We start from the raw sequence: 14,912 nt of genomic DNA, 5'->3' as shown, positions 1-14,912 counted from the left end.
GAATTAAAGGTATTTTTCTATCCATTATATTCAAATTAAAAAAAAATTCTTCTATGTCTGGTTTCTCAAATAAGTTAACAGGCTACTTAAGGGCAGGTGGAAGTTCAAAAAAATAAATGAACAAGCCATACTCAATAAAGTAGTAACTGGATAAGCATATGCTGAATATACATTTAAAATGAAAATCACTGTTCAGCAAATCCAACACAAAATATTAAGACATTTTCAGATATAGTTAAAAAAGAAAAAAGTTTCCATTTTCAGGCAGCTGCCTGAGAAATGTACATAATACTTTTTAAAAACACTTAGTAAACAAAGATACAACATCTTTTTTAAAATTCTGGTCCCATCATTTAATGCGTGAAAAATGATTTCCTAATAATAATACAGGAAGCCAATCTAACATCAAGCATTTAAATCTATGAATCTCATCTGAAATATTTAACCCCTTGATAAAGATTATATAACTGGACATAGTTGAAAACTTATGGCATAAGATCTTCAGGACAAAGAGCTTATGAGTAGAAAATACTTCTACTAATACTTTGTTATAATGAAGTAACAAATACTTCATTATAAATAAGAGGCCATGATAACAACATTACTGTTTGATAGACATACTATATTTTTCTTTCCTACATTTTTGTATATAGAAAGATATGGATGTTTTGCTCCTCTCTAATTTTGCTGGTGGAAGAAACTCAGAAACCAAAGGATAACAACAATGACTGATAACTAACAAGGACCTACTGTATAGCACAGAGAACTATACTCAATATTATTTTAATAACCTGTAAGGGAAAAGAATCTGAAAAAAAAGTGTGTGTGTATATATATATATATGTATATATATATATAACCAAAACTAACACATTATAAATCAACTATACTTCAATTAAAAAATTAATTTTAAAATGACTGTCTTTATAAAGAAAGATTTTCCTTTCTTTTATTTTTTTTTAAACCAATTATCATGGGGAAAATGGTCCAGGAGAATTAATGTTCAAATGCTACCATAAAGTTCAAAAATATTTTTCACAGATGTCATGAGTCAAAGAGAATATGAACTACATTCTGTAACTTTATTAAAAGTGTGGTTAAGAATCATGAAAATTTATCTACACTAAACACATACCCAGAGGAGTAAGCAGGAAGTTCTTAAAAAAGGAAGCCGTGACACCACTAATGCACGTCTGCTACTTACAGCCATTAAATGCAACCAGTTTTATCTGCTTTATATTTCAGTCACAGTATTCACCAAATAACCAGCATTATTCAAGCAAACAGTCTTCTAATTACCACTCCTGATGAATGAGATGAGATTACTGGTGATCATCTATTTGTCATAATCATTACCGTATTTAGTATGAAGCTGCAGTTCAGGGATCACCCTGTGGGACCTCACGGCTTGATCAATCAATTAAAGATTCCCAGATCTATACTTCTGCCTGGATGCTCCATACCCAAGACCTGTCTCTGTCCTATCTTGGTAAACAGTGCCATTATCTACTCAGGAGCTTCAAATTTGGGAGCTATTCTAGAGTCTTCCCTCTCCCATGTCTAATCAGTAAACAGAACTTAACTCTTTCTCTTCAAGATCTCACGGCTCAGTCTCCTCTTCTTCATTTCCCCCATGTTACTGCTCAAGATCAAGCACCCCCCCACTCCGTATCTAGATTATGACTGCACTTGCCTCCTAATTTTCATGCCTCCCAGCCTCACCTCCCTCTAACCCCTCCTTTATCACATCTCTAGAGTAACTGTCCTAAAACTCAAATTTGCTCTTGTCATGGTTCCCTGAATTCACCATCCCCTCTTAAGCCTTGTCACCTATACAAATGCTGAACTCTGTCCGTGTTCTCCATAATGGTAGGCAAATTCTTAAAGAAACAGCTCAAGTTTCAACCATTTCCAGGAAGTTATCTCTGATTAAGTTTTCTGTCCCCCACCCAAATTTTCTAGCACTCACACACATGCTCATGTGCGCGCGCACACACACACACACACACACACACACACACACACACACACTCCTTATTTAACCACTCCACTGATGTACTCCCATAGCAACTTAGGCATTTACCACTATTATTGGACTCTTTCATCTGTGCATTCTCATTGCTTGGTATATAATAGACGCACAGCAAATGTATTCAATAAAAGAAAGAATAATCTATTCTAGCTGTCTCTTTGCTCATCCTGCCCCCTCCACTCACTGTTCAACTCACTTCCTACTGGCTCGCACCTGTATTAGTCCATTGAAAAAGCTCTCCAAAAGGTAACCAAAATTTTCTGCTGAATTGATTATTATAAAAATCCTTCTCTTGGCTTTCAGCAATGTCGACACTCCCATCTTCTTTAAACACTCCTCTCTTGGCTGTCCTGATACCACATTCTCCTGCCTATCCCTGGGCTCCAGCCCTCTTCTCAGTCACTAGAGCATACCAAGGTTCCTGCAAGCCAGTCTTTGCACACACAGTTCCCTCTGCCTAGAACACGCCACTACTCCTAATCTTCTCACATCCACTCTTACTGAAGCTTTAGATCAGCACTTCTCAAACTTTAATGAACACATAAATCACCTGGGGATCTTATTAAAATGCAGAGTCTGATGCAGTAGGTCTGGGGTGGGACCCAAGACTCTGCATTTCTAAGAAGCTCCCAGGTGATGCTCAAACAAACCATGGACCACATTTTGAATAGCAAGGTTTTATATCTCAGCTTAAAACAACTTTTTCAGGGAAACTTTCTCTGATTTCGCCTCCCCTATACTCCTGACTTAGTCAAATGCCCACAATTCATACTGTCACTGTACTATGTAACTTTCCATGATAGCTTTTGCTTATCATTATAACCCACATTCATCCTCCTCCCTCTCAACCCCCTACTCCTATCTAGTGCCTGGCATGTTCATTTTTGAGAAATGAATGAACAATGTCTATTGAGTCAGCCCCTAACTTAGGCTGAGTCACTTCCCTTCGTGATGCTGCACACCAAAGGTTCACTGCCCTGGGCTCAGCTCCTGCAGAAATTCAGCTCATCTGTGGTTAGTACTCTGAAAGATTTTCTATTCCTGCCAAGATTTACTCATTTGGGGTCTGCAGAGCTATGGCAGGAGAGTAATTAATTCCATATGTACTCGTTTCGCTACTCTAACAAGCTGGTTGGCCACAGTCTCCACATACAGTCTACTAGTACTCCAGATTTTCTTGTGCCAGGTATATAAGCAGCAGAGGAAAAAAAGCAAATCCTAGTTAATGTGGTCAGATCCAAATCTCCCACCCTGGTGTGAGGACTGGCACCAGGAAGGGTAGAGGCAGGAGGAAAAGACAAAAACTTTCAGTACATTCTGATTTTTTTCCATTCAAATTTCATTGTTTAGCTTCTCATAAAATTCATTTTTCCTTTACATTTAGGAAAATAATTTTGACTAAAAATACTGTAGGAAAAATTATATAAGTTAATGGCTGGATACAACAGCTAGAACATTTGCATGGAATAAGTTGTGATGGGGAATATACTGGAAGAGCTTAATTGCATAAAACATGACAAGTAGAAGCAATGCCACTGTTGCCAAGAGAACTGCCTGGAAAAAGTGCCAAAGCAAAACTAAAAATAAACAAATAAAACATAATTTGAGATAAACCCCAGGAATGTCATTTCGCTTGACTAATAAGTACATAAAAATAATCATAGCACATAGTAACAGAAATAACAAGATCCTAATGCTTGATTAAAATATTAATCATATAATACCTTAGGGAAAACTATTGCTCTCTAAATAAAAAGTTTCAAATACATTTCAGGGAAGAGATAATTTATTTTTAAATAGAAAATTTTTTTCCTCAATTCTGTGTCATAAACATCAGTTTACTCAATTTAAAAAATGGTGATATTTTAAAAAACATATTATTTGTTAAAAATTTTTCGTGTCATTTAATTGTATATCAGAAAGAGGTTGTTTTCCCTGAGTTGGGAGGAAGAGGGTGTGACTCTGATAGATTAGTGCCCAAAATGTAAAACAGCCATAGTTTTATGGCATTTATAATTCACAGAACATATATAAACGATTTCTTGAAAAAGAACAAAGTTTTTAAATAGTGTTAACAGCTTGAATTTTTTTCAGTAATTTTACTGTGTACTGAATTTTACAGAAAGTACACAGAATTTTCTAAAAGTACAAATCTGGGAGAGTGCATTTCTTAGTCAAATCTTCAAAATTTCAACTGATTTTCCAAAGCACACAACTGTCTTCACTTTATCTTAAAATAATGCATTTCCAGTTCTGTTTAAAACAAGTAATTATTTATCAACAAATAATTAAAATTTCATTAGATGATTAATTATTATCCCTAAAATGCACTGTTTCTGAATTTAGAATAATATTTACTCTGGTACTTTGCCTGATGCTAGATGTCATTTAAAATGAATTTAGTTTACACAATATCAACCTTATAGAATGGACAAAATGGGACACAGATTCATTCTACTGAACCTGTAGCTTCAAACAGAAGAACTTTCCGAGTGAATTACAAAATGTCTTTTGAAGTTTCAGCTATGGGAACAAGGTGTACTATTACTGTAACACTGTAATTATGGATTTGGGCATGCTTTCAAGCGTAGCCCATAAGATTTCCAGCCCAATAAACAGAATATTTACCAAGAAAACACAGCTCTGCTTAAAAATAAAAGTCAATGGAAAAATAGGATTCACTTCATAAAATTCACACTGTAACCAAATCTGATGGAAACTGACTATCACCTATTCCACAAAGGAAATAATATCTGCACACACCAGAATGAATAGCAATAACACCACCAAAGACACCTTAGGCACACACAATTCTTGCCACAAAGAATACTCTTTCTTTAAAAAAAAAAAAAAAAAAAAGAACAAACAAAAAAAAAAGAAAATAATTCATTGGGTGAGGTTGGGGACCTGGGAAGAGCAGTAAAAGAAAAGTAACTACAAAGCCCTACCAAAGAGGTAAAGCCCATGCTCAATTTTTGTCAACTGGCATAGTGATGTTCTTTATAGCAATTCTTCTACTGACCCAGAATCAAATTCAGAATCATACACATGCATTTAGCTGTTGTTAAACATGGCATGGCTATATAATATTCCATCACTTGATGTACTATAGTTTTATTTAACTAATACTCTCTTAAAGGATATTTGACTTGTGTCCATTTGTTGTTATAAGTAATGCTGAAATAAACATCCTTGGATACAAGTCTTTTTCTGTACTTCTGTTTCTCTAGGATGGTTTAGGATCTTTAGGATGATCATTCAGGATCCAGCAGGAAAACAGAAACCACAACAGTAATTTTAGCAGAGAGAATTTAATATAGGGAACTGGTTAAAAAGGTTTGGAAGTCTGCAAAGGCTAAAAGGGATCACAGAGGTGAGGAGAAATAGTAAATGCATGAAGCAACTAACTCTAGGGCTGAAGGAACAAAGGAAAGAAGTTGGTTTGTTAGACACTTAGAGGCCCCTCACTGAGTTGAGATGGTTTGTTCATAGGAGGGAAGAGGAATGTTCATTAAAAAGACATTCTGAAAGGAAGAGGAAATGCCTGACATTCCTTTTCTCCATCTCCCCTTCAACTTAAAACAAACAACATGTAACTCTTATGTGCTTCAGTAAAATAATCCAAACAAATACATGAAAAGTAAAGGAATTTTGCCACCATAAATGCTGAAACCCACCAAAATTCTGTAGTGATCTGGAAAGCAGTTTTAAAAGAACATATGATATAAAAACTGGGCTTTACAGTGGCCATCATTATCTCAAGTAAAGGAAAAAGAAAATACGTAGGAATTAGGGGAAAAAAAATTATACCAGAACATTCTTCAGTTGTAAAAGTCATTCCAAGTCAGTCTCAATTTTTAAATTATAGGGGTTGGTGGATTGGCTGGTTTGAAGCAGCAGAGTTTTCTGTATGCTCAAGGATGTATGATTGTGCACACAGTGTGGTATCTTTTACTGATGCCTGACTGTTTCAGAAGGTAAAAGCAAGGAGACTGAAAGACATAGATGGAACTAGGCAAGAACCAGCACTGGGCATCAGCCGCCAGTTCACTCAGATTATGAGGATTTTAATCCCTCTGAAGTCCTAATATAGTTTACATAACCTGACTTCATAAAGCACAAAGAACTGACTGAAAAAATTCATTTCAGCAGACTTGCTGACTACTTCCACCGAACAATTAGCTGTCAGGTGGCTAAATAAAGGAGCAAAGCCAACTAGCTTCACTGTATAAGCAGCACCAAATTACTCAAAACCAGATGGGTGTAATGTACAGAACAGCTGAAAGGGAAGCTCACTATCTTCCAGGCAACTCTGACAGACCTGCCAACGGCATTTAGCTCCATAGTAAACCATCCTCCAGGTCAGCAGGAAGCTCATTATGGGCTGACAGTCCAGGAGACAAGCACTTTGCAGAATGCTCCCCTAGTAATTTCCTGTGTGAAAAACTCACTGCTGTTCCTGCATTCCTCAGGGTGCATTTCTTCTCATCTCAGAGGATGTTGCTCTTCCACAGGAAGAGGAAGGAACCAGTTGTTACTGGGTGTGTGGGCTGAGGCTGTCAGGCATTTTCTGCACGCCTCAGTCTCAACTGTGGGAACCGGGGATGCGGCTTAGATTCCCAGGCCTGCGACAGTCCAGATGACTGCAGCAGTTTAGAAATACAGTAGCTCAGGAAGTTGGAAGGCAGAAATAATACCTGGAACATCAAAACCTCCAGTTCCCAGAAATGTGCTAATTTTCTAAAGGAAATTAAAAAACGTATTTATTCTGTTGGGCTCCCAAATAGCATGTTTTATAAAATCCTTTTGTAGAGTTCTCTCCCTCTTTACATTTCATAAAGAAAAGTTTAAGTCCTAAATCACTTTTGTCAACAGGTTATAAAGACCAGTTTCACTGCATGAATTTTTAACTAGGACTATGCTTAAAAATTTACTTAGTATAAAATTTTTGGTAAAAGGAAACACTCATTAATGTAAGCTTTCTTTCTCGGTGACCTTGAAACTTAAAGGGAATGAAACTCAAATTAGTTAAGTCGTTAAGGATAGTTAAACATTTGGGACTTATGATTATTATGATTTTTATCAAAAAGTATATTTTATTTGGAGGAAAAAAGAAACCCTCTGACTCACACTATTACTCTCTTTTTACAATGGTACTATCTTAGTAAATCAGCTTTAAAAAAAAAAGCCACGTTCCTTTAACAGACTAAAAGTTTTAGTTGCTTCTTTTTTCTTTCTATAATCCCCAAAACACATTTTTTTTAAAGGTCAGCTATCACATTCACAACTGTTGGTAGTTCTTATAACATATAGGTCATGATGTCTTCTAAAGCAAGGATGCAACTAATTTGGAAATCGTCTCTTCCTCTCTAATGTTTTCTCTATCTCTAAAATAGCTTGTATCTGAAAAAACCATAAATGTGTTTTCTATTCTAAAGGGTGAGAGATTTGTGGAGGTGTATTTTTTCTTATTTACTTCTGTTAGTTTTATCATGTATGTCTTATTTTTAAAATGCTTTGACAATTTAATTACTTTATTTCTTTCAATTTCAAAGGGTAATGTTTCAAAATTATTTCTCAGCCCTGATAAGAATTCATCTTTTACTCCTACTAAGCATCTTAACTTTTTGAGACACTGGATTAAAAAAAGAAAAAAAGCAGCACTGTATCTCACCTGACATATTCACTATCATTTGAAATTAAGACTAAATGAGGATAAAAAAATATGAGGATAAAAAATGAGGATAATAAAATGAGGATAAACTGTGGAAAGCACCTCTGTGTACAGTCCATAGGCGGATTTTACAAATGCCTGTGTTCATTTTCTTTCAAACACTTCAAGTGGGAGCAGGAGAAAAGTCCCCAGGGCCACTGAACTGATGCCTAAAGATACCATGAACATCTGTCTCCTTAAGCTTAGCAAGCAACAACAACGTTACAAACATATCTAGTTTCAGAAATCATATGTCCCGAATTTACAAATCAAATGCTACCTTATAAACTGTTGCAAAGTTCAAACACTTAAAAAAGAATTTCACCTACCTCCAAATTTAGAAGCTGTTTCTATGTAAATGCAGGAATGTTAGCATATAGAAAAGCAGTATAAGCAGGAGGTTTGCACAACATGATTTTTACTGATTTTCCTGGAAAGGTAAATGAGGTATCTGGGGACAATGCATCACATATTCCCATTTTACACTTTCAAGTTACAAATTTTAGTTTTGAACATTTAGGTTTCATACACTGTGTTCTTTCAAGTAAGTCCTTCCAAATCTTTGCTTACATAAGCAGTTAGGAACTGGAATAGCTCTGAACTGGTTACGCAATGTTGTCCAGTAACCAGGACGAACTGTTGCCACAACAACCATGGAGATATCCTCTCTGCAGCTGTAAGTTTACTCTTTGTATGTCCTTTTATTTTATCAATATATCAATATTTTTCAGAGAGCATATATCATATGACAATCTCCATGAAAGTGGGTAACTTTTTTCTTCCTAAAAATAGGCTGATGCGACAGCCTTTCCAAAAGGGAAACCAATAAACATCGCTGAAAAATGCAAACCTAAAGGACACCTAGGAAGGAGGACTATGTTTTACCACTGTGCTTCTCAAAGTCACAGAAACAGCACAGCCTCTCTTGCTTTGATTCAGCCGATCACCTTCCTAATCCCAGAAAAGAAGATAGGAAAATCACAAATCTTTTTTTCTCTCAGCAACCCCTCTGGCCAAATGATGCTGAGCCAGGAGATAAGCTGGGCCACCCTGAGATTACTCAGGGCTGCGCCTTACTATCCCTGGGGAAAGGAGACAGGGAATCCCACAGCGGACATCCAGTCCATTGGCTCCATCTTCAAAATACATCCGGAATCAGATCGCTTAACACCACCTCCTCTGCTACAACCCTGGATCAAGCCACTTCTGCCTTCTGTCTGACGATTTCATTAGCTTCCGAACTGGTCTCTTTGCTCCCCTCCGCCATCACCCCCAGCTGATTCTCAACACAGTAGCCAGAGTGACCCTGTTAAAACACTCATGAGATTATGCCCCTTTCTCTGCAGGAAACCCTCCAGTGGCAGCTCCTCACTCCCAATCTGGCCTTCCGGCACTGCTCCCATGGCCTGGAGTACCTTCCCAGATAGTCATCTAACTTGTTCACTGTCATTCCTTCAGTTCCTTCCACAAATGTCACCTTTCACATGACTCTTGTCCTGGCCATACTATCTAAATGCACCCTTCTTCCTACCTAACTTCGGTGCTATTTACACCTTTGCATTGTTTCCGTCTACTATACTATATGCTCTACTTTTTTTAAATCTGTGAATTGCTTGTCTCCTCCTCTAGAATATACAATGTAGGCTTCTCTGGGGCAGGTATTTTTTGTTACTCAAGAAGTACTGATTGAGAGCTAAAAATGTGTGTGAGTAGGTATGCTCCCAGCATCCTACCACATCTGCTATCCATTGAGTTAGGCAACGCAGAGACTCCAGATTAGACGGCTGCACTTTTATTACCATGGTACGTATTGTATTTTCAATTACTTCTAAGGCATCTACCTATACCTTGCTTTCCCCACCTGGAATGTCTCTATCAAAATCCTACCCATCTTCAGTCAGGTCAAGAACTGGTCAAATGTTTTCTGCTAGAGAAGTCTTCTAGTTTCCTCTAGCCCATTCATGACCTTTTCTGAATCCTTCTGTTAACAACCTTTCCTTTGACAATCATATACCCTTAGCATCTAGTATCTTGAAACTGCCACTTACTTCTTACACTGTTATTTCTCTCTGGCTTGGCTGTAAGTTTCTTGAGGTGAGGCGGCCAGCTTGTCTTCAGTATATCATATGATGCCTCCATGCAGTGTGGCTTTAAATATTTGACTGATGGAGCAAGAAAAGACTGTAGACCTTGATTTTCTTCTATGATATAACTTCAGATTCTCAGTTTATTGTAAATAATTAATTTAACCTGAAAACTGTCCCTAATTCTAAAGAAAGGCATAAATATTACATTCATACTCTACACAGTTGCCAGAGTAAAGGCAAGGACACTCTTTGAGTTCTCTGAGTCCAGCGTTTTGAGTCAATCAGAGTAATACTAGCAAGATCATCAATTTCATTATGTTCATTTGTTGGACAAATAGTAATAAAATACATCAAAACCTAGGAATATAGTTTACCTAAAAATAACAATTTTAATAATCCTAGAGTATTTTAAATAAGTTCCGTTTAGTTAGTATTTTAAAAATAAACACCACTTTATATTAGGACACAGAAGAGAAATTACTGTCTTATTTGCTTTTGGGAAGAGAGGAGCTGAGGATGTAGCTACACCACATGCGCTAAATGCCTTGTACAATTTTGATGACAAAACCTCAGTCTATCTAATAGAATAAATGAAAACATTAAAAGACTCAATGGGAATCTTGAACTAAATAATCTTTAAAAGATCAGCAAATAGCAAGAGACAACGTAATTGGAATAAGATTCAGAAATTTGAGATCAACATTTATAAACTATGTCTATGTGACAGCCAGTATATCCCTTTACAGAAACTTTTTTTTTTTTTTTTTTTACAACAAAGCTTTAAAAATGCAGACTGGGAACAGCTTACTTTGATCCCTAAATATTGTATCAAATTTCCTGCCTGGCATTAGAGACACAAGTGCAAGCCACAAAGATACCAACTGTTACACTGTATGCCATAATTTCTTCTCTGTTGTAAGAAGGCATCAGAGCATAGATATCAATACACTTAGATCTAGAAATCATCCTGAATGTAATATTAAATCAAGTCAAAACAGGAACAGAAGCCAACTATTTCTTACACCATAAAAAAACCTACTTTTATCCTAAGAAATTTCACAAATTAAGGTTTAAAGAGTAACCTTTTTACATCTCATCTTGATGAAAATGAATTTCTAAAGAAACTTTCTTCCAGTCTGCAAAAACCAAACAAACAAATCCCCAAAATAAACAGTAACCACAATAACAAAAACCAAAACCATCTGTAAATACTGCTTTTTTTTCTTTTTTGCTTCCAATACTTCTCTGTGTTTTTTCATTATAATTACATGCAAAGTTCACACCACAATAGTGCTTCATGCCAGAATAGAAACAAATCTCCTTTACATTTATGTTTGATTTGTTGTGCAGAAGCAAAAGAAAAGCAGCCAATACAGAGGAGATGACAGATTAAGAATTACTACTAGATTAATGGAAAGGCAATTACAGTGATTGCGCTTTAGTTTTCTAACCACTTATCATCTATCAGTGAGCTAAAAGAAAGACACATACATTGAAAACTTAAAGGAAAGCTCTTTAAAGATACTCTTTATAAAAATCTAAATGCTTCATGAATATCTGTCTTCAGAAAATGTGTCAGTAAAATAAATAAAATCAGGAGTCCTTATGTCTTGCCAGGAGGCAAGCAGCTATCTTCCAGATTGTAAAAAAATCTAAGGGGGACATCATTAGCCTAATTCCAAACCAATTTATAGCAAACAAGTTTTTGTTTTGTTTGTTTTATTTTTATGTAGCATCAAGCACACAACTCAAAGTAACAGTGGAGTCTTCCTTTTAGTGCTTATGTGTGGGGCTGAACCATGGGAAATCACTGATATGTATTAGATCGTTTTTGCCTACAAAATGGCAATATCATATAATTCAGCCTAATAATATCCCTTATGTGGGTAATAACTGTACTCTTCAGTCTTATTATTCTGCTTTGTAACACAACTGCAAACGTGTCACGTTTATTATAAAAATTGTCTTCCCTGTAGAGAACAGACTTGTGGTTGCCAAGGGGGAGGGGGGGAATGGACTGAGAGTTTGGGGTTAGCAGATGCAAACTATTACATATAGAATGCATACACAACAAGGTCCTACTACATAGCACAGGGAACTATATTCAATATCCTGAGATAAACCATAGTGGAAAAGAATATGAAAAAGAATTATATATATGTATAACTGAATTACTTTGCTGTACAGCAGACATTAACACAACACTGTAAATCAACTATACTTCAATTAAAAAAAAAAAAAGAACTGTCTTTTTGAAATCCTGCGTACCCTGTATTCCCGAGTTAGGGTTCTATAACATAGACACTTGACTTTGGCACTTCTGCATTACCATCCAGGGACAGACACCCTGCTATCGCTTGCTAGGTGGCACTTACGCCCACCTCCATAGCACACTATTGAGAACACATGGATTCCTCAGGTCATGAGGTTTTGCAAATTTCAAAGGGTACTGGCAGGGAGAGTGAGTCTCAAAGCTCCGATCAAAGATTTTTGATGATCTCTGATATCTTCTAGGCCAGAAACACCCAATTTTAGTCTACCAACTACCTCACAAGAAGGCAGCACATCTCAAAAACCACCTATCTTTTGCTCCTCTCACCAGTGGGGCAAACACCCAACTCACCAGAATTTGTAAATTTCAACAGTGAGACTTTTGAGTAATTTATTGAACATAAGTATTGAGCACCTACTACAAGCTAAGCACTATGGCAAGAATTCGATGTCTAGTTAATTTTTTTTTTTTTTTTTTGTGCGGTACGCAGGCCTCTTACTGTTGTGGCCTCTCCCGTTGCAGAGCACTTGCTCCACGGCATGTGGGATCTTCCCAGACTAGGGCTCGAACCCGTGTCCCTTGCTTTGGCAGGCGAATTCTTAACCACTGCACCACCAGGGAAGTCCTCCCATTCGTTCTTATAACTAGTTTTGCCCTGACTAGCAGAATTGATGGCAGAAATAATCTGCTTTGCAAAGATTAAGCAGACTCAAATTGAAATGCTAAAACTCTCAATTTTTGAAGTCTTTGGATACACTTAGTAAATAAATTATATGTATGAAATTTTTTAAAACAAAATTGCAAGTGTTAGAAATACTTCTTAATTTCTGGATTATCCTTCAAGAGACGAACAAAGGGAAATGACTGCTTTTCTTACACCTTCTAAGGAGACTAGACGTAAGTTTAGCACCTCTGAAAGGCAATTACCAAAGAAGGAAATCTGTTCTGTGACAGCAAGTGAAATGTCACATGGGTGGCACCTTAACAGGAGATGAGACGGTATGGATTCTACTGAGCTCAAGGTCCTCAAATCGAAGCTTTTCTAGAAATTGGTACTGCTCCCCCTTGTGGTTATTTAGACACATTGTAAATATGACTTTTGTACAAGGTTTTTTCTATGCTAAGGTGTTAGGCTATTTAGCCCATTTTTTATGTTCTCTCCCACACACTTTTTTTTTTTTTTTTTTTTTTTTTTTGTGGTACACGGGCCTCTCACTGTTGTGGCCTCTCCCATTGCGGAGCAACAGGATCCGGACGCACAGGCTCAGCGGCCATGGCTCACGGGCCCAGCCGTTCCGTGGCATGTGGGATCTTCCCGGACCGGGGCACGAACCCGTATCCCCTGCATCGGCAGGCAGACTCTCAACCACTGTGCCACCAGGGAAGCCCTCCCACACACTTTTTAAGGAAAATGGATTGTGCCAAACGATTAAATACCATTTAAATGCCAAAGAAAACTTACTGTGGTAGAATCAAAAGAAAGGATGTCCACAACAGGGGGAGTAGAGGTCTGCAAATCGACTACATCAAGCTTTGGATTAATCTGTATATATACATTAAAAAAAGCTAATATTAGATTTTTATACCATAGGAAAGTGGATGCCATTTCTAATAATCTAGAGGGTATTTCCTAATATATTCTAAAATGAAAATATCCATATATTAGCATAGATACAAAAATTTTAAATAAAATATTAGCCTATCAAATCTAACAATATATAAGAAAAGATCATTGTGAGCAAGTTGAATTTATCCCAGGAATAAAAAGTTGCTTTTACATTAGAAAATCAATGGGATTCACCTATTAAGGGATTTTAAAAATAAAATGAAATGACCCACCTCAAAAGATGCAGAAAAAAGTCCTAGCCAGTTCAGTAAGACAAGAAAAGGAAATAAAAGCATTATGATGTAAGAATTAGAACAGAAGAAATAAAAATTGTCATTCATATATAATTATCTATAAAGAAATCCTAAAAGAATCTACTGCTGAATCATTAAAACTAAGAGTTTACTAGATCCAAAATTGATATACAAAGTCAATTACCTGTCTGTACTTCAGCACACAGAAAATGTAAATTTTTAAAAATCATAATTTATAATGCCATAGAAATTTTTAAATACATCAGGAAAAAACCCCAAAAATGCATATGACCTTTAAAGAAAAAAAACTCATATAAAGCCATTAAAGAAGTCTTTAAAAAATAGGAAGCAATCCGATAAAGAGTTCAGAAGCAAAGCCCTGTATATATGGAAAACAAATACAAAGGAAAAATGGTGCCACAAATCAATAGAGGAAGGATGACTTGTACCTAAGAAAACGGGATCACTAAATAGATCCCTGCCTAATACTACATACAAAGATGGACAGCAGATAAATTATAAACCTAAACGGTATGTTAAAACTACAAAGTTAGTAGAAGTAAATGTGTAAGAATATCTTTCTGACCCAGGGTAGAGAAGAATATCTTAAAAGCTGCAAAAGTAAAACCATAAGGCAAAAACTAAATAAATTAAAAAAAAATTGATCCGTTTACCCCAAAATTAAGGATTTCTGTTTAACAATGGTTACCACAAAGTTAACAATCAGATAATGGAATAGGAGGAGATATTATATCTGAAACTGAAAAAGGACAAATACCTAAAATATATAAGAAAAACCTACAAATCAATGTGAAAAGAAGAGCAATCCTAAGGAAAAAATTATAGAAAACCTAACAGTTATCTAGAATATGAAGAGATTTTCAGAAACATTAGTAGTAATTAGAAAAGGGACGATTAAAGCAAAATACTGCTTAACACCTACAAGAC

At 36.2% G+C, this 14,912-nt stretch overlaps 1 protein-coding gene across 6 annotated transcripts in view; it reads right to left on the bottom strand.

The window, feature by feature from the left end:
• POC1B (POC1 centriolar protein B) overlaps positions 1–14,912 on the bottom strand; it is a 102,703-nt gene that overhangs the window by 25,855 nt on the left and 61,936 nt on the right. For 5 of the 6 annotated variants that reach the window (XR_004351639.1, XM_032644331.1, XM_032644332.1 and 2 more), the window contains one exon: positions 13,567–13,647. The exons of the other annotated variant lie outside the window; for it this stretch is intronic. Coding sequence is in view for 4 of the 5 variants with exons in the window: in XM_032644331.1 (XP_032500222.1) it covers positions 13,567–13,647 (81 nt within the window). In the remaining variant the exon portion in view is untranslated. The remainder of the gene's footprint in view (positions 1–13,566; positions 13,648–14,912) is intronic. 6 annotated transcript variants of the gene reach the window in all.

This window comes from Phocoena sinus, chromosome 10 (genome assembly GCF_008692025.1).
Source record: "Phocoena sinus isolate mPhoSin1 chromosome 10, mPhoSin1.pri, whole genome shotgun sequence".
NCBI classification, from domain to species: domain Eukaryota; kingdom Metazoa; phylum Chordata; class Mammalia; order Artiodactyla; family Phocoenidae; genus Phocoena; species Phocoena sinus.
This window is presented reverse-complemented; position numbering and strand designations above follow the sequence as displayed.